General features: G+C 41.2%; 1 protein-coding gene across 1 annotated transcript in view; it reads left to right on the forward strand.

The window, feature by feature from the left end:
- The window catches only part of arap1 (ArfGAP with RhoGAP domain, ankyrin repeat and PH domain 1), a gene marked incomplete at its 5' end in the record, with an annotated part of 33,199 nt that extends 10,786 nt beyond the window's left edge, over positions 1–22,413 (forward strand). The window contains 24 exons of the mRNA XM_079225083.1: positions 44–243; positions 526–611; positions 1,126–1,308; positions 8,729–8,903; positions 9,125–9,259; positions 9,503–9,638; positions 9,795–9,897; positions 10,597–10,789; positions 11,021–11,066; positions 11,309–11,472; positions 11,925–12,137; positions 12,897–13,002; positions 13,092–13,239; positions 13,792–13,875; positions 14,067–14,144; positions 14,819–14,936; positions 15,516–15,629; positions 15,715–15,860; positions 15,958–16,040; positions 16,587–16,646; positions 18,765–18,828; positions 19,147–19,305; positions 20,770–20,807; positions 21,337–22,413. Coding sequence (XP_079081209.1) covers positions 44–243; positions 526–611; positions 1,126–1,308; positions 8,729–8,903; positions 9,125–9,259; positions 9,503–9,638; positions 9,795–9,897; positions 10,597–10,789; positions 11,021–11,066; positions 11,309–11,472; positions 11,925–12,137; positions 12,897–13,002; positions 13,092–13,239; positions 13,792–13,875; positions 14,067–14,144; positions 14,819–14,936; positions 15,516–15,629; positions 15,715–15,860; positions 15,958–16,040; positions 16,587–16,646; positions 18,765–18,828; positions 19,147–19,305; positions 20,770–20,790 — 2,815 coding nt within the window. The 3' untranslated portion in view covers positions 20,791–20,807; positions 21,337–22,413. The remainder of the gene's footprint in view (positions 1–43; positions 244–525; positions 612–1,125; positions 1,309–8,728; positions 8,904–9,124; positions 9,260–9,502; positions 9,639–9,794; positions 9,898–10,596; positions 10,790–11,020; positions 11,067–11,308; positions 11,473–11,924; positions 12,138–12,896; positions 13,003–13,091; positions 13,240–13,791; positions 13,876–14,066; positions 14,145–14,818; positions 14,937–15,515; positions 15,630–15,714; positions 15,861–15,957; positions 16,041–16,586; positions 16,647–18,764; positions 18,829–19,146; positions 19,306–20,769; positions 20,808–21,336) is intronic.
- Positions 22,414–24,999: the final 2,586 nt, after the last annotated feature.

Consider the following 24,999-nt stretch of genomic DNA (forward strand, 5'->3'; position numbering starts at 1 on the left):
TGTTGGCATTAACACTCGGCCGTGTGTTTGTCTCTCTACGTAGCTTCATCGCAGAATCAGAGCAGCTACGAGAGCAGTGGGTGGACGCCATGCAGGTTGCGATAGGCGAGGCTCTGTCGAATAGCGAGGTCGCAGAGCGGATCTGGGCGGAGCCTAGCAACAGTCTTTGTGCCGACTGTGAGGCTCCCAAGCCGGAATGGGCTGCCATCAACTTGTGCGTGGTGGTCTGCAAGCGATGCGCAGGTTTGTGTTCGTAGGTTTGGATTAGTTTATTTTTGTCTTTATGAGTTCAATATGTGTGTGCATATGTTTGTACAATGGTCAATGTGAATATCTTTCTCTAAAACAAAATTTGACATTGTTTTGGAGTATCATTTTTATACATGTCTTCAAAATATGTTTAGTATTATACAGGGGATATATTGTTATATATAGATTTTGACAATGACATGACAAATATCAACTAGCCTGGTGTGAGAACTGTTGCATGGTTGCTGTAGAATTTCACAGTACTGTGTTTTTCAGGAGAGCACAGAGGACTGGGTCCTAGCATCTCAAAGGTTCGTAGTCTGAAGATGGACAGGAAAATCTGGACAGAGGAGCTTATACAGGTACACACACACACACACACAGGAGTTTTTTTTATACAGACTAAAAGATCTTTAACAATATAATGTATATATAATGTTCCTACAGTGACCTAAAGTACTTATTCATGACCAATTCATTTAGTTGCTTAAACCCAGATCGAGCTGCAGATTCATTTATACTGATGTAGAATTGTATTTGTTACACTTGTATAACGCAATGCAGTCTAATGTAATAGCTCAGCTAGCTCAGAATGTGAGGTTTGTGGACACTAGGTCAGGCATTGGATTCAATTCTGTGGTCATTTCTGAGGCAGTAGTTAGTGGTGATGTTACATTATATTGATTTACACACAAGGGTAGAAAATATTAGCAGTTTGGTCCAATATAATAGCATGAAAATAATAATAAAAAATGTACAGGCATACTTGATAAACTGCACTGTGTATATGGTCAGACAACACATAGTGACCTCTTTATATGCTTTCTATCCCCCTTAATGTGGAAACATTTCTCCTAACCCCTACCTGTGATGCAGGTGTTTCTGTTGCTGGGCAACGAGCGGGTAAACAGCTTTTGGGCAGCTAACGTCCCGCCAAGTGAAGCTTTGACACCTTCGAGCTGCAGTGAAGAGAGACGGCGCTTCATCACCAACAAATACCGCCAGGGAAAATACAGGAAGTACCACCCTCTGTATGGAAACCAGGGAGAGCTCAACAATGTAAGTTAGAGTCACTGCTTTGATTGATTGCTTTTGTGTGTGTTCCTCTCACATTTGGATATGATACGTACACTGGTTATAGAGATTTAATTTACAAAACCACATTATGGAAATCCTGTCAGTCAACAGACCTTGGGAAAGAACGGTTTAGGGAGGATTGTTGGTTTAGCAATCCGCTATGACTAAATTGTCTCTTTAAACCAATGACGATCACTTCATTTATTTATTCGCTTTGGTGCATGTAGTAATAGTATTGACTGCTCCCTTTGCATCACAATACAGTGCCTCCTTTAAAAAAAAAATCCAGCAGCTGTGTGCATATTTCTCATAGTGTCACAGGCTTAGTTGTGACTGGATTTTGCACGGCGTATACGCACATACGCTGTCCATCTGCATGCTTACTACTCAGACCGTGACTAAGATTCCAAGAAGAAGGGACCAGACTTTCCTGATCCGTTTGACAGATTGACTGACAGAGAGACCAGAAAACTGGCTTTTCCGGTGAAACCAGTTCAACAGAACACAATACAATATGAGTCCCTTTGTGGAAATACATATTTTTGTGTCCAACGTTGTTCTAAAGGAGAGCATTTATTATTTTTCAAGCGCACGTGAAAGCACAAATCTTGAAAGGCCAAAATAGGAAGTATGTATGTTTCCCCTTTTCAGATAGCTGATTCAGTCAAGCTATATTTGTCACTTCAACTCAAAATGGGGCATTCAAGAAACTGTTTTGAACTTGGAGTTAAACGCAGGTTCCTAGATCGCAAAAGCTGGCTGAATCCCAGATTAAGTCAAATATGTAAAGTACACTTAGTTACAATAATGTTGACGACTGACATTCAGAATTGAGCTAAATTGGGGTAATTGGAGGGATACTTCATTTGTTTCAAACTCCTGTGAATTCCCGGCTTGCTTCTGATTCATCAGTGTTTGCAAAACACATACACTCATACTAGTGGTGTAAGAGAATGGGCAGTGGCCTCTGTCAGAGAAATATTACAATGAAGTCAGGAATTACAGAACCTGAAGACAACAGCCTTCTCAGGATGGACACTAAATCTGATCTGTGCTTGTGTCCCTGTTCATGGAAGAACTCAGAAAATGCATCCTTCTGCCCTGAAAAAAGAAAGTCAGAAATAGGACACCTGGGAACAGTTTCTGAATGGCGAGAGTCTGGGGTTTTATGTTGTGCGTTCACTGCGCTCCACTGTGTGTGGGGAATGTCTTAGTGTGTCAAACCCTGCTAGGCCACTCATTAGCTGCTTAACCCACTTACTGCAAACAATGTGGACCGCTCACAGACGCACTGAGTGTGTGAGTGAGTCAAATTCAGCACCTGACTGAGTTCTGTTTTTCTTCCCACAAGCTTGTGTGTGAGGGAGTCACTGTGTTTGGGATGTGCAGAAGAAGACAAAGGAAGTGTTCTTATTGTCACCCCCCACACTAATCACTACTTGTTCCTCCCTTCATTTAGTCCTCCTCCATGATGGCCTTCTCTTTTTCCTGTTCCTAGCTTCTGTCCTTTTGAGTTCAGACGGAGGCTGCTCTACCTGTTTGTTTAAATTAAAAATACTTGAAGTTCCTCAGCTCTGCGTTGCTACACTTTCCACTTGGGTGTGCCTTAAGAAATAATAGACTTTGCATGCAGTTGTGGGCACGGCATTGGTAATAAGGCAGTGTGTGTGCAAGGGTGGAAAGGAGAGAGAGAAACCAAAATGTGTACTGTGCGAGTACTGCTGGAGTGTCTCTGGCTCACATTCAGGTTTGTTTATCAAGTCCTGGAGTTTTATCCCCACGTCTCTTGTTTTTCCTTTTCTTTCTGAATGTGACATCATTACACACTGCTTCAGCTGGAATGTGCTGTAACTCCGCCTCTCCCTCTCTTCCCCTCCTCATTGTTTGCTGCGACTGCAGAAGAAAGTTGATCTCTTCATTCCTGGCTCCTTTTCCTATTCGTAAGTTGCTGGTATTCCATGAACTTTCTGCCAGACTAAAGCGTCACAAACTAGTTTGTCTTTGCCGCATGTGCAACCTTGTGTCTGTGTCGACTGGCATTCAATCAGAGCGGGGATTTGAAAGGAACTGAAAACGTACAGGTAAGGCTGTGTGTGCTCGTGAGCGGTAGGAGAGGGTGGTGAAAGTATTTTTGTTTGCCTGCATCTGTGTGTTTTTGTAGATCACCTCTAGCTTGGTGTGAGTATACGAATGTGTGTCAATGGACTTTGGATCTCTGACAGCATGCAATCTCATTGCTATAAAACAAACTCATACTTGAATGTGTTTGTGGGTCATAGTTTTGTCTCAAGGCTGCTGAACTGCTACTGTAGCTCTAAGTGAGCACATTAGAGTTATTGTGTGTATGGTTTTCACTGGGAGTGGGTTGAGATATGTTAACATGCATATTAATGTGTGTGTAGGCATGTTTCACTGCCTTTTTTGTGTGCATTTTTGGTGTGTGTGTGTCTGTGTTCTCTGTGTAATCAGAGGAGACATATACGCTCACCTCTGTCAATGGACATCATTGTCTCTCTCCCATGGTCCCTTCCTGCTTTGTGTCCTCTCCCTTTTGCACTAGGTAGTCAACTGTTGATGCTTTCCACAGTCTTTCGTTCATTAATTGGGTTTCATATCCCCTCGAAAGAACATAGTGTTCATGTTTTAATCCCAAATGTTGGAGAACTCATCTTATTTTTCTTTTTTTGTGTGGTGTGTTTCATGGCTTCATGGTGCATTATTTTTCTATTAATATTTGAATCTTTTTCAAAGCCTTTTGATTGAAAAATCTTTGTTTGGTGGTTTTCTTTATGTCTTTTGTGAGAGAGAGAGAGAAAGCCAAAGAGCACTGTTTGGGAGGGGGGGGGACTTTTTGACAGAGTAAATAATTGGCAGTTTTTGAAAGTACTTGTGCCAAGTTTAAGTTAGGGACAGTCGTGTAAAGTAACTGACTTGTTTTCATAAATTTTTGTTGCATTGGTGAAAGAAAAACTGTCTGCTTTAGATTGTAAAACCCATCCACCATTTTTGTCATGAGCATTAAGTATGAGTTAATATCCTCCCACCGGGACAACCACAGCCAATGACGGATCCCAGTCTTTTTGAGCTTCTGTTTATTGTGTCTATGTCAACGTCATGCTGCTAACAACCAGCATTTTATTTATTATAGCAAACACAGCTGAGAGGAAGTAGTGCAAACTTTTTATGGGCTTGTTTTTGTGCTTTTATAGTTATGGAAAGTGGCTTCCAGAGAACTAAAGCTCCATCTCTTCTACCCTTTTTTTCTGTCCAATTCATGCAAGTACTCGTTCTTTTGTCTCATCTCGTCTTCTTATTATCTCATTCACACTGTAGTATTTTAGGTCATTAAGCCTTGTCAATTGTACAGGGAAATGGGATCTTCTTTCTTGTTTTTCTCTGAGTTATTTTCTTCCCTATTTATCTTTTTCTGTGTATGTCTGTCTTTGTGTTTTAGCTCTATGCTGCATTAATTCTTCTCTTCTCTTCCCCTGCTTCATCTGTCTGGCTTTTTACCTCCTTCTCCACCTCTCCCTCTCTCTGTACACTGACCCTGGTTAGGTAATGACGGAACATATGTGAATAACTTTCTCATCTGGATTTAATATGTGAACGTGCATACACACATGTTTAAATGTGTGTCTTTGGCTGGACATTCGGTACGTGCTAAAATGGACAAAACGTAGTCTGCTGCATGTGTGTCAGTACATAGGAGGTCTGGGTGTATTATGTTCAGTTTGTAGCCAAGTACAATTAGTCTCTAATTAATGTGCCCTACTAAAATGCTTTCATCTTCCTTTCACAATATTTTCTTTTTTTCTGTGCCTCACATCTCTTTCTTTTCCTCCATTTCTGTCCAATATAACTGCAGAGGCCAGATGGAGGCCTGTGTTTTTAGACACACCCAGATAAAATCTCTCTCTTGGGAGATTTGGTAAGATTCTTGAATTCCCTTCTCTGTGTGTGCGTGTGCGTGTTATTCCATTACTCCCTGTTTCATAGGCAGCAGATGTTGGAGGGTGTGAGGTCTTCAAACACCCATTTCCTCATTGTACTTTGTTCTGATTGTTGCAACTCTCTGTCAGAAGGCACACGGTTGGCTAGTGATTTATTACAGGACACTGACTTATACACAACATGGCCTTCATATGTATGTCCATATGGGACAGAGGGCTAGTTATGTTCATATTTACTGAGACACACACACACACACGGTTATCAGGTTTAGGTATGTGACATCACAATGTATTTGCTTCTGACCTGAATTGGTCCTGTCGTCCGATTACAGAACATCATGATTTGGCTCGGCTTGTAGCTTTGTGGCTATTGTGGGGGGTCACTGGGGGGGCTAAGTGGTTAGCATGCCCGTCTTTCAATCAGAGGGTTGGTGGTTCGTGCCCCGGCTCTGCTAGTCCCCGTTGTTGTGTCCTTGAGCAACACCCGTTGCTGTGTCTGCGGTGTATAGAGCAAAACATGTAAGTCGCTTTGGATAAAAGCGTCATCTAAATGAAATGTAATGTACTGTTAGCCCTCAGGGATTGATCTGAATTGTTGACTTTTGTGGCTAGTGGTGGCAGCCAGTAAAGCTAAACAAGATGACCAGGTCAATGTGATAGATAAAGGGGATAAAATAGGAGTCAACATATTTCGCAGCAATTTTCTCTCATAGCCCCAGTGACATAGAGCAAAAAAAACAGTCAACAACATTAATTCAGTTCATTCTCATGGGGAAAAAGTAGTTTGCAGGAAAGTGAAGCAAAAGACTGCCAGAAGTGAGTGGAATAATGCAGGAGAGATACCGTAAATTGTGTCTCTGGCAAAGGAAAAGAGAAAATGTGATGCCATATCCAAACTGAAAAAGGTGGAGACACAATCAATCAAACCCACCGGAGGGGTCAGCACTCTGTCTAGCACATGGTTTCCCATCGATCCAAGATGGTGCTACAAACATACTGGCACTCGTGTACTTTTCCGACTGTTTCATGTTGTCGGTATTCAGATTTAATCTTTTGCACTCTCTCACCTCGATTTGTTGTTGCCTCCCTCAGCGCTGCAGTCTACCGGAATGCTGCTTATGCTGATTACACTTGCACATAATATTGTGTGCATGTGTAATCAGACATAAATATCGACTTAATTTGAATAGATTTGCCCATTTGTCATTGTTTCCCGATTCTATGATCTGAGTCAGTCCGATATCCAATATCAGAAGTATTGGATTAGTGCATCCCTAATCTACTCCTATCAAAGTTTCAAAAGGAACACGTCATTGTTTCCCCTTTTCACTTCCTTTATGCTACAATATAATGTCTTACAGCTATGTTTGTTAATACTGTCTAATATCCGATATAAGTCAATTCAATATTTAGACAGATTTATTGAAAGAAGTCAAAAAGACAATAGTTAACACATTTCAATGACATCTTAACTCTCAACATTCACACCTCTAGCTAATAGAAAATCCCAGTATGCCTCTTTGTCATGCAAGCGGAAAGTCAAAACCCCCTCTTTAAATATCAGTGCCTTACTATAAACATGATTTACTATCGTCAAACTGCTGTTTAATAGTGTATTAATTAACTGTCTATTCCTTGCCTTCTTCAGTTTGTACTGCGCAATATATCTGCTTTCAATAGTTCACGAGCATTTTTAGCCATTAAGAATGTATGTTCAAATGTATGGTTGGATGGATGTTGTGTGGCAGAGAAATGCTCTTAGTTTCTACGTCTTTTGTGCAGGGATATCTTGTGCAATGTAAATCTTTGTTAATAGGTTTGTTTATGTGTGCGTAGACTAGGCTCAACAGCGCTTAAGTAGAGGAGGGGTTCTGTCTGTGGGTGTGTGTGACAGACTGCTGTGGAATTTCTCTAAAAGATCGTGTGTGTGTGTGTGTGTGTGTGTGAGAGATCAAGTTGAGTTCCTCAGCTGTAAAAACACTGCATCCTCTTCTCAGTCATAACATTTCATATTCTGCCTCCCCTCCTTCCGCTGTCTTTACATGCGTTTACAAGTAAACGCATGTAAAGAGTATCAGTAGATACTCTACTGTCTTTTGACTTTTTTATATTATTGTCTGTGTTTTCTACATTTAGTAAATAATAGTTTTCTTGTTTTTCCAAAAACATATCTAATGTGTGTTTTTATTTCCCACCAAATCTGTGTGCATAGTCTGCATACCCATCTTAATTTTTGGTCACATGACTTCATGTTGCGCATTCAAAGGCTGTAATTAGTCTGCTTGGTTGTAATGAAAATATTGTATATACCACAATAGTTCCTTCAGTGAAATATCAACAAATGTAGCACTTCAATACCGCTGAATTACAATTCACAGTTAATGAAAAATAATCGTCATTAATTGTGCAGCTCGACACAAGAACAGTAAAAGTTATCAGACAAGTTTTTCATCTGCTCTTAGATCAGTGTTCACGTCACTTGTGCTCATTTTGAAATAAAGCAAACGGTTCATGGGGACTTACAGATTAATCACTATAAAATGGCTACAGGCTTCTTTGTTATTCAATCTTGATTAAATGCGCATATAGAGGATTTAGAGTGGACTCAGCAATTGGCACAAGACTTGAGAATAAAAACCTCCACGGGTCCTATAAATCCCCAAATAATTACTTGAGTTTTTATTTTTTATTGACAGTACAGTGTATTTGTTGACGGGTACTCGCCCATTTAGAGCGAGGATGCTTATTACACTGTTGGTGGTTGTGAATATCAGTAGAGTGCCTGCTGCGCGCGCACACACACACACACACACACACACACACACACACACACACACACACACACACACACACACACACACACACACACACACACACACACACACACACACACACACACACTCACACACTTTGACATCAACTGTTTCTCTTGAAACAAAGCTAACAGAGTCCCATGACAGGATTAAATCCAGGTCAGCAGCTGCACCACCACATTACAAAAGTCATCAGTTTATTATCAGTTTAGTCATTTTATCTCTTTCTTTCGCATTTTTACTGCATCTCTCACTCCTACCATGTTTCTTTTTCCCCTTGTAACTTAATAGTATTGCAATAGTGTGTCTTTATTTTAACTTACCAGGTTAAGATTCCCTAGGTTCAGTAAGTAAAACAGGTTAAGTAAAAGTTAACTGTAAAAGACAATTTCAGATATTTTCATTCTAGTCAATCCCCAAAAATATGCTAATTTGACTTGCTGCGTTCATTTATTTTGATTTCCCCGGCGCTCATATGGTATCTTTACATCTAGTATTTGACATAAGTCTGAGGGGAGCATTCTGTGCACTCTGGATTCCATTGCAAAAGCAACACATCAGTGTCTCAGGCTTTTTTTTTTGTACATGAGGATTTAATTGTGTTTTGATTTTCTCTTGCTCTCCCCTTTTCCCTAGGCTCTTTGTATAAATGTGCAGTGCAGCGATGTGCTGGAAACATTAAGCCTGGTTTTCTGCGGCGCAGATGTGAATTGTTCAACTGGTATGGCAAGTTGGCCCACGGCTCTCTCCCTGGCCAACGCACACTCGCAACCCTTACAGGCTGAGTTAATAAGCCACAATCTCAACACAGGTACAGTAGAACTGCACATGCACAGGGTTTCATAAAATCATCTTTGTTTGACATTCATCAAATTATTTATAAAAGATGTGTGACAGATACACTTTCTGGGTTGTCATCTGTTATCTTTACCAGATGCACTTCTCCTATATCAGATCAACTCCCAGAAGATGACAGTCGGTATGTTTTTACACAAGCAGATTATTTTACTTTTGTTTGTTTGTTCTCCTCAGAGCTACCGCGGTCAGAGGTGGTTGAAAGCATGGAGCCACACCATTACTCAGCACCACCTTGTGTGTCTCACAATGGCTTCCTGTTCAAGACTGCATCCATGGCTCGGGCTATCACAGAGCGCAAGGCCAAAGAGGGTATTCACGTCAACCAATCAGCACTAACACTTACTTACACTCCTCCACACAGGAACAAAGAACACTAATACTCGAGACACTGTGTATTTGTAAAGCCTCGTTCTCAACAAAGTCCTGTAATAGTTGTCTACACAATTAGTGACAACATGCTGTCAACATACAATACTACAGTGTCTACGGATGCCATTTATATTACGATCTTAATATAATGCTTTGTCAATCTTTACTTGTCCCTCCATGTAGAGTTCAGTCGTCGCTGGTGCACTGTGAACGATGGCACATTCAGCTACTATGAGAGTGATAAAAACTCGAACCCTAACGGTGCTTTGAAGGCTTCAGAAATAGTCTGCTTGGCTGTTGACGCGCCTGAGAGACACGGGTATACACACGAACACAAACTAATTAATTTTACTGTTATGACCGTTTACTGTCATGACCATGAAGATAGCTTTTTGATTCAAAATATTGTCCTTATCTCTCTTTCCCTCCTGTTTTTTTCACTCACTTCCTCCTAACCTCTCTTCTTAACACTCAGGTATGACCACACCTTTGAACTTTACTCAGAGTCAGAGCGTCTCTATCTGTTTGGAACTGATGACCGAGACGGCCACAAGGAATGGGTCAAGTCTATTGCCAAGGTAACCGCCAAATACCTATTGGGTTCTAGACACACAAACACAAATCTTTTTACTTTCTCCTCAGGTAGATCCTTACAGAGGGAAGGTATTTTTCTGTTGTGAAAGTGGAGAGTTCCAGCTAAGCTGAGATGGGAAATGCTGCCTAGTGGTCCGGAGAGAGCTAGCTAATGCTGACTTGTTTCCTGTGCCACTTAACTTCCTTCCGAAAGGCACTCTTTACAGCTGATGTCATTGTCAGCAGCATGATGATGTGCAACAACAGTTACTTTGACCTTCTGCTCTGCAGAAACTGATGAAAGTGGATGTTGTAAAGTGATTGTACACAAAATGCTGCAATTATTGTAAAGACAATTGAATTTACACCAAAGTGATGCTGCATCTAAAAGACAAATTGCATCTTCTGGCTGATGCTCAGTGAACCAGAGCATCACAAGAAACATAAATGCCAGGATGGTAGATTGTCCTTCTACACGTCCTTGGCTCCTGCAAGTCTAGCCACAAAGACAGCAATCCCCCTTGCAATCATTAAAATACTGTACAGGAGCTTTAACCATTCTAACAATTTAATTAGTATTGTTTTTTTCGCAGAGGGTTCAGTCATGCACAGACCGAAGTGGGTAATCATCATCAAAAGAGAATGCAAACAATGATTAATGTGCAATGTATTAAAAGGCCATAATGCCCCCCTTTTATTTGTAGAGCTTTATCCCGGCCAGTGCAGAGCCGCTACTGAAGTTGGCTTTTGAGCGGATTGGACGGCTGAAATGTAAAGATGGCTTGAACCTACAAACCTCCAAGGTTGGCTGGTTTGCTCTGGTGGGCTCCACACTTCACGCCTACCTGGAGGACAGCCAGGAAGAGGAGATCCACCTCCGCAAACTGAATGAACTCTGTGAGTAAGACGCATGTACACAAACTATATTTTTTGTACTGTAATCTGTACACGCAGTGACGCAGTGCTCAGTGATGGTTGACAGAACAGTCATTTAGAAATAAACCAGAAATAGTCACATCAGAGTATGAAATGTAGAAGTTTGAAGGACAGACACAATGTGAAGTTTACTCGGTTTAAAAGTATGGCTTACTGAAATATTAAGATTACCATCAATTTATGTGTTTACAGCGATTCAACAAGACAACGAGGTGCTGGTTCTGGTGGAGAGAGGCAGGTGAGAGAGAGGAGATTGTTAATGGTGATGACTTCACAACCTGTCACACAATACACATACAATGTCACATACAGTGTACAGTCAGTCTAGTAATGCAGATCTTGTTTATATCGGATCATTTCAGGTCTTTTCTAAATGCCCCGCCACCTTACTCGCATTTTTACCATTTCTTCTTCACTTGCTGAATGCCATTTTCTCTTTGTACCCCTTCTCTTCTCCCCTCTGTGTCTCTCTTTATTCAGAACGCTGTACATAGAGGGAGAGAGGAAGTTGGATTTTTCCGGCTGGTGTGGTGCCATCCAGGCAGCAGCGGGGTGTGGAGGAGACACACTGAGCCAGCAGCAGCTGACAGAGACAGACATACCTGTCATAGTACATAGCTGCATCGGTTACATCACGCAGTGCGGTGAGAGACGGACACAGTGAAACAAATGCATTTACAGAGTCACAGAATGTCCTCCATCACACACTGTGTTGACATACAAAGGAACACACATATATGCGTGCCGGGCATTTACATCACAGGAGTCTATACCAGTACGGCAACATGCTTTTAAATTTTAGCCTTTGGAGACCTAATGCATCAACAGCGTTTGACCAAATTAGGTCTAGTTTTGAGGAGAAATGAAGAGTGTTTTACACTTTATGCAAATTTATTTTTAAATTCGTATGAGTTAGTTGATAATTCTGAATCTGTAATGGACCATATGATTTTTTTCTGTTAAAGTTGAAATATGAAAGTTGGATGAACAAGGTTTTTTTAATCCTACAGTGGTGTTACAGTATGTAGGTACAGTATAGACATAGCCTGGGATTGTAACATTCTCTTGTCTATGCTTATTTTTAATTTTCTTCTAGGGTTGACATCTGAGGGAATATATCGGAAGAGCGGTGTGAACTCCCGTGTGACAGCGCTGTGTGAGAGATTCCGTCGGGATGCTCGCAGTCTCCATCTGAGAGAAGGAGAGCACCAGGTGGACGACGTCTCCACCGTGTTAAAACGCTTCTTCAGGGATTTGGAGGAGGGACTATTCACATCAGAGGAGGCCAACACCTGGCTTAGTGCTGCTGGTAAGATTCACAAGACCGTTGCTGTGCCCTGCAGTCTAGTCACGCTGGGATTTAAGGATGTGATTGTTCACGGATGTTTCTATTTTTCTATTCTTCCATAAAACCATGGATATCCAGGTGGATTGTATATTTTTGACATGAGTTTTAGAGATACTGTGAGACTTCTGCTGCCACTCTAATACAATGGAGGTGAATAAAATGGGGAATGTCCTCACCCTGGACAGTTGTAACAGCTTAAGGGACTATTTTCTACTTAACAACTTGTCCCGACAGACTTAACATTGTATTGGTGCGGCATGAGAGGTCTCAGTGGCTGAGTTTCACTTCCAGAAAGTTTGGAGAACTGCAAACTCTGGAGTGTTTACTATTTAAACTACACAAGAAACATAATGGAAGCAGAATGATTTAAGTTGCCAGATCAGATTTGCTGGAGATACTGCAGCTGGGTCTCAGGTATCACCTTTCTGACACCTTCTGTTTTCAGACAAAACTCAATACAAACCTGAACCTGAACAAATATGGCTTTTGTGTCGGAGCACTACAGTAACTCTATATCAGGAGCTTGTCACTTTTAACTCTTGTTGAATCTTGTTTGTTTTTTCTTCCTCTCTCGCTGCATTCGTCTAATAATATCATATCCATCCATTTCCCTTTCTCTCCTTCTTTCTCTTTTACACTTTCAACCTGTGCTTTCCATCTTTTCCACATCCCTTCCTGACACTTCTCTTTTCCTTTCTGTCTCTCTGTCTCTTACTGCAGCTATTCAGGATGAAAGCAAGAAAATTTCCCAGTTCCAGCTGCTGTTGAACAGACTGCCTTGTGTCAACAAGGCTACACTACAAGCCCTTATCAACCACCTCTATTGGTGAGAAACACACACATTTAAAATATATTGTACCACTGCGCATGTTTTTATGCATATACTCATGTACATTTTCCCTGCATTTCTTTTAGCGTGCAGCGTTTTTCTGAGCTGAACCAGATGAACCTCCATAACCTGGCCATCATATTCGGTCCCACACTGTTCCAGAGCGACGGGAACGACGTAAATGCTAGCCGCGCCATAGAGGACCTCATACAGCACTACACATTCATCTTTGAGGTCAGACTCACTGCTCACTGTTGGACAGAGGGATGACAGGAGGGTAAAACTAATTTGTTCTCAAAGCTGATTCATTTATCTATGGTGATGACATCAGTGAATGGTGAAGTGAAGAGTGCAAAAGCTTGAAAAGGTTAAGATCTCAAAGAGCATGCCATCTTATATTTGTTGCAAGATTAAGCTCCAAAAACAGATTCCAGTCTCTCCTATTTTGTTATAAACATGAATTTACTTTGTGTTAAGATTGTCTTCTAATAACAATTTTTTAGACAAGTAGATGAGAAATCTAGAAGAAAGTTAGGATGAGATTGAGGAAACACATAATGATGGGAATGCCTGTTTATGAGCTTAGAATGAAATCCCTGCAGCCATTGTCAAACGGTATTAACCACCCATCTACAGAGAGCCTAGAATGAGTAAACAAAGAGGATTGACATGCTGGTGGGGATTTATGCCAGAGATCTAAAGATTGGCATGATGCTGTAATTAAAGTATTATGTCAGTTAATGGTTGATTTATTGTTTGTGTGATTGTGTTCATACTTGTTTGCAGGTGGATGAACAGCAGCTAAAGAAGCAGCTGGAAGAGATCACTGTTATCATCAAAGTGCGAGAGAAACTCAATACAAAGTTTCCCGTGAGTCACACACACTCGCACAAAACACTTTCCGGTGCTGTTTGCACGCTTTTATGCATGCACCTGTTTGCTGCAGTTGGACATCTTTGTTATCCTAATTGTGTGTGTGTGTGTGTGTGTGTGTGTGTGTGTGTGTGTGTGTGTGTGTGTGTGTGTGTGTGTGTGTGTGTGTGCGTGTGCGCGCACTTCAGAGTACTGAACCTGGAGGGCACTTCATCTGTACAGTGTACCTGGAGGAAAAGAAGGACACAGCAGAGCAACATGTCAAGGTGACCTGGACTTCACCAAATGGCACAATAGGCCTCATGCATGAAGAGATATAAGTTAAATATGTTTTCGTATCCACGATTTGTATCCTTATTTTGTTACTAACCATTGATATATGGGATTCACCAATGTTTTCTTACTGTTGCCCTTCTCTGAGGTAAGAGAACATTTAAAAATTGGTCGAAAGCACTCTCACCCTACCAATATAAGAAGAAAAAACATCTTCTTTTCACAGTCCACAAATTGTTGTATGTTTTCTAGTAATTATAGTCATTGGATTATTAAATATGGGGGCTAAATAACGACTATTGGTCCATTGACAACAGTTAAGACTATAGGGATGATGTTGCGTGTGTTAAGCTTCTGAATGGCTTCCATACTGTTCTTTGAGACTTTTTCTGTAATGCCAGTACTTCAAATTTAGTTAACAGTACCTCAATTTCACCGCTGCTGAAGTTCTTCTTCTTACAGTCTTTTTTCGGTGGCATCTCTCCATTGTTTGGGCAGTATTTGCATACAGCACATCACACCACATGTCCTTATAGTCATCCTAATAATAAACAACAACCACACAACTCCAAATTATGATCAATTGGTACATTGAGAGACAGCCACAATATTGCCCTTTGTTTAAGAGAGTAAGACTCTAGAGTAACTGCGTTACTTTTTCCCTCAGATCCCTGGTTCTATGACGGCAGCAGAACTGACCTGTGAGATCCTGGACCGACGTAACATCCGGGTTAAAGGCAAAGATTACTGGAACTGCTGGGAGGTCAGCGACAAGGAGGAAATGGGTGAGAAGGATTGGAAGACAGAGGGGTTTTAGTTGTCGATGCAGATGATGTTTTGCCTCATGTACAGATAGGCTCGAAATCAACATGAGTTAACATGCAAAATAACATGAAAAATAAAAAAAGGCCCGCAGCGTACCAAAAACAATGACGCAAAGCTTGTGAAATGCCCTCCACTCAAAACGCAGCGTGACCTACTCAAAGTGACACCAAACCCCAGAGGCAAGAAGCTCATTCTCAACAATGTGACTGTGCCGTGGTTTGTTTTGAGCCTGGTATGTAGGACATCTGGTTCCCCACCCAGAAGCCTGGAGATGGCTTATCTAATGCCAGTAATTCACTACTGATTTGGCAGGTTTCCTATCACTGGCCATTAAACCAATCTGCTGATTACAGGAAGACTGATAAAGCGACGACACTGTATGCCAAATATGCTGAAGTAAAAACACAAAAACACAGCCTAAAATAATTGTGCTTTATCAATCACGGCGTCAAGAGATCAAGAGCTGTTTGTCTAAAAATTATCAGGTCAATGATTTGAGGATTCCTAAAATTCTTTCCCTGCGTTGTGTGTCGCTCTAGAACGTCCACTGCACTATCAGGAGCGAGTCTTACCCATCCTGCATGCCATTGGCACTGACTCCCATCTGCTCATCAAGAAACACCTCGCTATGGAGGCGATGATGCTCTACCTGGGTAAACACACAAACCAACGGCCTTTTCTAAATCACTGCATTGTTCGTCATCCACGTCACTTTATTCTTAATAATCTGCCCTCCAGCCAGTAAAGTGGATGCATCCAAACACGGGATGATGAAATTCGGAGAAGAGCGAAGCATCTTGGCATTGGGACGCACCTCTGGAATTTTCCACGACCGATATTTCATCCTCAATTCCAACTCTCTCAGAATGTACAAGGAAGTCAGAGTAAGGTTGACAGATTTGCTCTGAACAAATGTGATTTTGTCATTTTCTTGTCCCGTTCCTTCACGAGCTCTTCACTATGTCTCTCTCTGTCTGTCAGAGTAACACTCCAGAACGTGATTGGGCAGTGAAAAACCTAAGGGTCTACATGGGTATTAAAAAGAAAGTCCGTCCTCCTACATGGTGAGTACATAAAGTGTGGCACTGATGCCACTTTCTGTCCTCCTCACGATTACTGAGTGGCAAAGCAGTCTTTTCCCCCGGCGAGTATAAAGTGTGCTCATCTTGATGTGAATATTAGGAATGTACACTTCTTGCTGAAAAGCCTGATGATTACAGTTTATACTTATTGGCAGAAAAGGAATGCGTGATTGCACTTCTATAGCATTCAAGAGTACAAACTTTTTTTTTCTTCCTTTTTTATTAGAACAATTTTTGTTGTTGTAGAATAATGTGTTTTTGTTTGTAGACTTTGTTTATCAATCTCTATACTGTATGAAACCACTGATGATGAAGACAAGCTACACATGTTATTTATATACCTAAATTAAGCATCCGTTGAATAATATAAATGAATGAATATACAAATTAAAAATTAAATATCTCATGATGACTGATAAACAGAATGACCACTAGGGGCCAGACTGAGTCCAAGAATCAGAAGCACTGGGACATTTCTAGTTGTACTGCTATTGAACTAATTTAATCTTTCTGCCTCTGTGTTTCCAGTTGGGGACTGACAGTCCTGTATGATAGTAAGAAACAAGAGAAGCAAAAGAGACAGCAGTGGTGAGTAGATCTCCAGTTCTGTATGTACAACATTTTGACCTTTTCATATACATAACATATACAGCTGTCAGCGAATAGTACTCATAGCTCAGGCCAGTCCTGCTCATGTTGTCATTTTCAACAAGCACACGTGGTTTATTCCCAGCTTTTTACTTTTATTTAACTGTTTTACTCTGTTGTGTCACTCAGTATGGCAAATAAAGATTGAGTTTTTAAAATCTTTTTAAGAAATGCCGTTCCTGCCATGCTACTTAGAGCATCATAATATATTACAACACACTACTGCAGCTTTTTATCTGTTTGCAGTAAAATGCAGCCTTCGGGGCAAACTTATTAAGTCATTTTGACACATCTGCTGTCCTGTTTAACAGGCACTTCAATGTTTCCCTTAGTGGCAGTATAATTACATTTTTGATTTGCATGGAAACATAACCATTGTTAGAAAAATCGAGCAGTTTTGCTGCAGGCAGAGAAAACAGGTCAGATCCCTGCGTGAGTGTTTGGAAAAGGAAGGAGTAGTGTGAAAGGTCGGTTCCACCCAGGAGGGAAACACACGTACACCTGTAACTATGCCTCTATTATAATCCGTTCATACATAGTGTGTGTGTGTGTGTGTGTGTGTGTGTGTGTGTGTGTGTGTGTGTGTGTGTGTGTGTGTGTGTGTGTGTGTGTGTGTGTGTGTGTGTGTGTGTTGCAGTGGGCCTCTACTCTGTGAACAGCGGTAGACATCAGCGGTAGACCTCAGCACTGTTGTAATGGGAGTGCTGTTCTTGTCACACTGTAGGCAGTATCATCTCTTGGTCACGCTCCATCGCCATGTTGGTCACAGTAAAGAACACACACCTGAGAGGAAGAAACAGAGAGAGAGAGGGAATGTGGAAGAAAGATAAAGAAGTGGGAGAAAGTGGAAAGTAGAGAGGCAACGTGTCACGGTGAAGGAGAGAAACTGTATACTAAGTAAGAAATTCTGCATTAACTCCAGATAAATGCAAACTTACTGAGGAGAAGAGTGGTTGGAGATAAGGCCGAAAGTCAAATTATGGAAAAAGTATTAGATGAGAATGTGCCCATGTGGCTCTCTCTCCCAATCTTACCTACCCACCTGCACTTAATGTCGCTTTTTTGATCCTGTTATTGCTTCCATCCCCTCAAAACCCCTCAAAACTCTCGTGTTAATTTTATCGGCACATTCTTGCAGTCGCTGCACTTATTAAGCCTACTTCAATTTTCAGAACATTATGCAAATTTCATTCTGTGCCTTTATAAAAACCTAAGATGATAATGAGCAGCATTTATTCTTCTGCAGCTGATAATGTTCTAAATAAGCAGCCCAGTTATTTGCATAGAAAGTAAATGTATTTTAGAACATTAGGTATGTGTGATAGAATAGAGTTTCTGTCCTGTTTTGAATCCCAATAAGCACTATTGAGCTCTGTTGGCCCTAATGAGGTGTGTGTGTGTGTGTGTGTGTGTGTGTGTGTGTGTGTGTGCGTGTGCGCTCAAGCTCTTGACTGTAGCTAAATTTATGTCTGCTATGCACACTACAGTAAACTGTATCCTATTTAGTTCTCAAGTCTGTATCAGTGTTTTGTTGTGTCTCAGTGGATGGCCCTTGAATAATTGTTGTAGTCTAAATCTGCTCGTAACAATAATCATTGTGTAAATAAAGCCTATTTATTCAGCACCACGGCATCGCTGATGACTCGGAGGGCTATGTGAAGGCAACCTGAGTGGAATAAGATATGCACGCACACACAGACATTACAGCGACACAAATACACTTTTCACTGACACTGGCACGCACACCGAACGCTGAAGGTCCTAATCAGTGTTTTTTTCTTTTTTGGGAGTTTAATTTAGGAATCACACTCAGTGTTTACGCTCGTGGCGCTACCACCGGGTGCCTTAAGAGACGATGTGTCAATTTGTGTTAATATCTTTCTCTTTCTTCTGGTCCTCTCTCCAAATTTCTCTCTGTGAATGCCTCTCTCACTTCTTCTCTCCCCAGACCACAAACACTCGGTATACACACACACACACACACACACACACACACACACACACGCACGCACATACATACCTCTTGCCTTATTTTAACAGTCCTCTATTTATTTGCAGGTACCTCTGCTGTGACTCCCAGTCAGAAATGAGGGAGTGGTATGCCACTTTTCTAAGTATCCAGGTGCGATCTCTCTCACACACGCACGCGCACACACACACACACACACACACACACACACACACACACACACACACACACACACACACTCACTCAAAATACTTGAATTTAAGGCTTGTAAAAACAGGTAGTGGTCCTTAGCATTACTGATCTCACTGCAAAGTTGGAGTATACTTCAACAGGAGAATTTTAATATTACATAAGATGCTTATGTGACATGAATATTTCCCGTAAGCTGCTGATAGGATTGCATTAATGTAAACTCTCCTCTTGCTCCCTCTCTTCACCTCTCTCTGTGTTTGTGACCACTCCTCATTAAAGTACGATGGCAATGTGTGGCCTCAGGACGGGCTCCAGCAGACACGAGTGAGCCGCGTGTTGCCGGATACGCGTCACGGTAATGTGTCCCTGATACCGCTGCGTGGCAGTGAGAATGAGATGCGGAACAGCGTGGCAGCTTTCAGCCAAGACCCGCTTGCTGTGAGTGAACCTACCAATCACTTGGACTAATCTAGACCAGGAAGCTCCTACTAAAGCTACTGGCTTATCAGAGACATTCATGCTGAACAGGTGGTCCAGACCCTCAACCCTGATTCTCACCCAAGAGGTGAACAAATTTGCTCCGGCCAAGTGCTAGTTGTGTAATATGTACTTTACATTTGGAGGACAAAAGTCTCCTCAGAACTTCATTAAAAAACACGCACATTCAGTGTTGCTTCCATATTTGTCTTCTCATTTTGTTATTCACTTCCATTAAAAGGAAGACAGGAGTTGGGGGTTACATCTGTGCAGAATCAATAATCTCTGTTCCATGATTCATCTTTGATTTATTCATCATGACGTGATCTGGGTTCTTAAACTGGCTGTTTTGACCAAAAATAGACTAAAGGGCGCTTCCTTGAAGTGTTTTCATTAGCCTGGATTCCAGGACAAGTGAATAAATTATCAGATTATGTCTGCGTCTAAAAATATTTAAGAATCCAGATGAGGGGAAGAGGAGTAGACGGCAGCATCTTCATTTTGTAGGTTTGGATTGAGAACCAACAAAACTAGAATTACAGCTAGAGTCATTCTGGTGAGGCTCTGGCAAAGCTTTGCAAAATACAGAAACTAAGAATAAAACATTTAATGTAAACTCATGGCCGCAGGAAAAATAGGGCTGCTAGCCAACATTGTGTTTCACAGCACTGCTTCTGGCATATCAGCTCAGAGTTGTGTACTTGGCAAGAGTTTGACAAGCATCACCACTGCAGGTTTGTTGGACTACATTTCAAGCATACTGACATTAATCCAGACCTCTTCAACAACATCAATATCACCCTCTCCATCTGTTTGCTTATTTTCATAAAGAAATTGAGTGCAGCCATCCAAAATAATTCACTGTGCTCTGTGTAGTATGGAACCAAATGTCCACAGCATGATGATGCAGCTGTCTCCTTCTGGTGTTTCTGTAGCCATCACAGGCCTCTCATTATTGTTTGGCAAAAACACAATTCCAGGGTTGTTATGGCTTTCCAGATAATTTTGGATTGATCCTTTGTCTTTTCAGTGTATCGACTTGCTAAAAATAATATTTGGAGTGTGAGAGGAGGTGTGATTGCTTTGGTGATGTAGTGGCAGCAGGGTGTGTGTGTGTGTGTGTGTGTGTGTGTGTGTGTGTGTGTGTGTGTGTGTGCGTGCGCTCCTGTTTGACTCGAGGTGAATCTGATGATGTTTATTGTGACTTTTGAATGTTGATATCACACATTCACCACATCTCTCTTTGCTCTCACACTCTTCTTCACACTTCTTTCTCTCTAGACGTACCATCAACACCTGCTTCCCTCTTAATCTCTTTCACCCTACATTTACCTCCTGTCTTCAGTCAATCAGTCGTCACCTCCCTCTATTTTACACCTCTCCGTTTCTCCATCTGTCATAACCCCTCTGCTGTTTATATTTCAGCTCTTTAGAGATGTTCGATAATGGTTGATGCAAGAAAGGTAAGACAATTTAACATTTCCTTTTACAAGATACCATTTTCAAAGCTCATCATTAATGCCTCTGAGTATGTAGTAGTATGTATAGCTGAAACGATTCGTCGAGCGACAGGAAATTCATAATCTTTAATTATATTATAATTAGTTATTTAGCAAAAATCAGTTAGTTACAGCTTCTAAAATGAGGGATGCTGCTTGTCTCGGTTTCATATCTTTGTAGGTTGAATATCTTTGGATGTTGCTTATAGGTTTAAGAGTTGCATATGTATAGTAACAAATATTGTTATATCTAATTTCATGTTTTTGTTTGTTGAAAACCAAATAATGGACATATTAATCATCAATAAAAACAATAATTTGAAGCTTGACGTTTTAAAGGAAAAGTGTGTCATTGGTTTTAAATGAAGAGGTGAAAACTGTGTTTTAGTTTCAGTTTGCTGTAATAGATTACACTCCTGTACAAATGAATACAACTTGTAGGATGTGATAGCACTGATTTGAATGCCTAACTCTGGATTTCTGTTCTTTAAAGGGCGGACAAGACTCAGATGACCTCTAAACATTCCAGTGACATTATCATTCAGCGATTGTAAGGGCCAGAATGATGGACACCTGTACTGTATGTGGATTCTGGCCTTAGACTGCCATCTGCTCCTTTTTTTAAATATGAACTGGACTAAAATGTAAACGGACAAACAGGATCACATGTAAAATATATCGTCCACTGGCCTCCCTGCACAACATAATCCTCCTTGACTTGATGTCCAGTGGAAGCAGCTGGGAGCTGTGGCATTCAAAAATCAAAGAGTGACAGTTTGAAGGACTAGGATGGATGTGCGGCAAGTCTTCTCCCAATGCTCAGCGGTTTCCGTTGGTCAGTGGCACGTGGTTCCAACACTGCATTGCATTTCGAGACTGAAGCATGAAAGACATGCTGAGAGAAACCTTCATTTCTTCTATATATTTCAGAAAAGCCTTAGTCGAGTTGTTCTAGGGACTAGCGTTGAATGCTTAGCTCTTCTTTTTTTCATTAAATGGAAGAATAAAGTTTATTGACTTGCAGTATAGCAAAATCTGATTTATAATGTTGTGATGTTTTCAGCTTTTATTCTGTACTATTGCTCAAAGAATTGTCACCTGCAATTCAAAATTGAATAATTGCAATTGTAAGCCAGGCTGATGTCACAGAAGACGGTTCCACAAGATAAGGATGGAGAGGTAAAGCTGAGAAATGACAAGTGACAGATCTCTGTCCGTTATTTTTATTTGCCTGTACTGGTCAAAAACCTTGGTCAGGGTTGCATATTTGTGCTCGTTTTGTCTTGTATGAAATTGTGTTCAGCACACATTCCTCAACGCTGCTTCCTATCCGTAGCTCCTTTTCTAAACCCTGTGATGATGATATACAGTAAATATACATACATGGGCAGCCTTGTTATTAACCAGCAGTATTTATGAAGTTTTAGATTATGGATCAGTTAGATTCCTTTTATGTTTGTTGTGCACAATCTTTGTGACTGTATGTTATTCTAGTCTGTTCATCAAAACAGGGTGCAGAAGTTCAAGTGAAAGACCTGGAAGCACAAGAAACCAATTAAAGTGCATTATAATCTTCTATCATTCTTCTACTTGAGTCCAAACATTAATATATGTTTTGTCAAAAGGAGAGCCATGAAACAATCTGCATTAACTGTTTTAACCTGTCAACGATTGCCTTACCAGCTGCCTGAACTTGTCCTGCCCATCTTCACCACCGTGTAGCGTATGTGCCCACCTGTTGCTTTTTTTCCGTGCTGGAAAGATTTCTTATTTATTTGCACAGCAGAGGACGCTGTATGCTGTGCTGTAGAATGCTCCACCTCTGCTGGCGAGATATCAAGCCTCATGGACAAATGTTAATTTTTAACACTGTTTTTAGCAGTTTGTATGAAAAGGTATAGATGCATTGTGTGTGTGTGTGTGTGTGTGTGTGTGTGTGTGTGTGTGTGTGTGTGTGTGTGTGTGTGTGTGTGTGTGTGTGTGTGTGTGTGTGTGTGTGTGTGTGTGTGTGTGTGTGTGTGTGTGTGTGTTATTAGCTACCCTCCAGAACAGACTTCTGCTTTATTCATGTTTAATTGTTTTCAACATTGAATCGCAGGGGATGCACCATTTGACACAAATTGTACAAATAATAATCACAGAATAATTGTTTTGATTAGTTGCACGGTCCGTTAAAACGATACATTTTACGTCCCACCACAAACTTTGGAGATGATGTGTGACATTAAGCTTAGAATCATCAGAGCGTTTACTAGATGTAACTAGCTAAATCTTTTCACAGTACAATCTTACTCTGTTCAGTCTCGTATGTACCTTCTGGCAGATACTTAGAAGTTTTTACTTTTTGCAGCTGTTAAAGGCAGATTTCCAATTGCGTCTTTTTCTCTCTATTTTTCATACAGATACAGGTGTATCTAACCAAGTACGTTTTTACACCTGATTCGCACAAAGGATTTTGACTTATGTGAATTCTAAAAAGTACTTGCCTTTGTTTTTATATGCTTAAGCAAGTGTATTCTCTGTCTGCCTTGTTTCTTATTCTTTCTTATTCTGCCTTTAACAGATTTTCCATTTCTGAAACTCAATAAACACATTCAGCTAGTTGTGTATGCATGTTGTGTCTGAACATGCGTAGCATTATAATTAGTGATGGCGAGGTGAAGCTTCCTGAAGCTTTGAAGCTTTCCATCCAATTGGTTCGCTCATGTACCGGAGCTTCATGGAGCTTCATTTGCTCTACTGCGCCACCAAGTGGACAATAGATGTAAAACAGGCAGAGTGATCATAACGACACCATGGCTTTGGTGTGTGAAGCTTTAAATTGAATAAATTATGTTTGTGACGCCAATACATCAATTATTAACTTATTAATATTGTGTCTATCTTTATGATATATTGGCGGGGTCAAAATCAAAACTCGAAACCAGTTGGGAGAGGGTTGTGATGTGACTATGGGTCAGTGGTTAGAATATCTGACTCTCAGTCAGAGGATCGGTGTTTCGAGCCTCGGCTCCGCTAGTTCATGTTTATGTGTCCAATTTTTTTAAAGTAAAAATAAGAACTTTTCCACAGTGCTGGGCTTTTTGAGACTATTTTGCCTGCTTTATAAAATACCCTTTCACAGGCACACATGAAGCTGGGTACAGAGAGGAAGGGGGAAATCCATTGAGTTTCTCTGCCTCTTATATTTCAAATCGCACGGCAAACCCACAAACCATTTTCTGAATTAGTCACGTGGTACGGCCGGCTCGCGAGGCTTCAAACGTCACCGCATACGTCATCGACACAAGCCTCGATACGCGCTTCACCAAAATCTACCTGGATTACTCGACACGCGCATCGAAGCCTCGACAAGAAAGGACACATCACTAATTATAATGCATAGTCACATCGTTCATTTTACTCTTGCTAAAGGTTGATGCTTTCCAGCTCTGCTTTGCCCTCTAGGTAATCTACTTGTTTTTCTTCATCGCTTTTATGAGATGAATGTCGAGACACACGCACAGTCCAGCTCGAATCTGCCCCACAGGGTAAGCTGGGCTACAAACACAGCACTTTACATTTACATTTACATATACTATACACACAAATATATAGGGGCAGGAACTTTTTCGAGGCCTGCAGGCTTCATGACAATGTCTTGCTACATCTGTAAAATGGAAGCCTATATATGTGCTTCGAGGAAAAATGTCAGGAGAGTGTGGGAGTGATTAGAGTACAGTGATCATAGGGTGAGCCCTGAGGAGGTCTTCCGTGTTTGTGTGAGTGTGTGTGTGTGTGTGTGTGAGTCACGGTGGTCCACCAGCTCTCTGTTCGTTCTTCTAAGCAGAGCTGACACATCAGGGTCACTATGTACCTCGAGACACACACCGTTGAGCCCCGCGAGGGAATCACACACACGCAGGAAACCTTCACTATACCATACACACACACAGCACCCACCGGGGGAAAAACACACACACACACACACCAAAATGGCCTTTACTACATAGGTCATAGCAGCAGTTGCATAAAGCAGAGGGATGACGACAGATGAGTGCGGTTCAGAGAAGGGCCGTGAATGGAAGACGGAGATAATGTTCAAAATGAGGTGATGAGCCTCAGGGGCGGACCTGCCAACCGCCGGGACTTGCCTACAGCCAACGCCAGCCCATCT

This window comes from Taurulus bubalis, assembly GCF_910589615.1.
Source record: "Taurulus bubalis genome assembly, chromosome: 10".
In the NCBI taxonomy this organism is placed as follows: Eukaryota; Metazoa; Chordata; class Actinopteri; order Perciformes; family Cottidae; genus Taurulus; species Taurulus bubalis.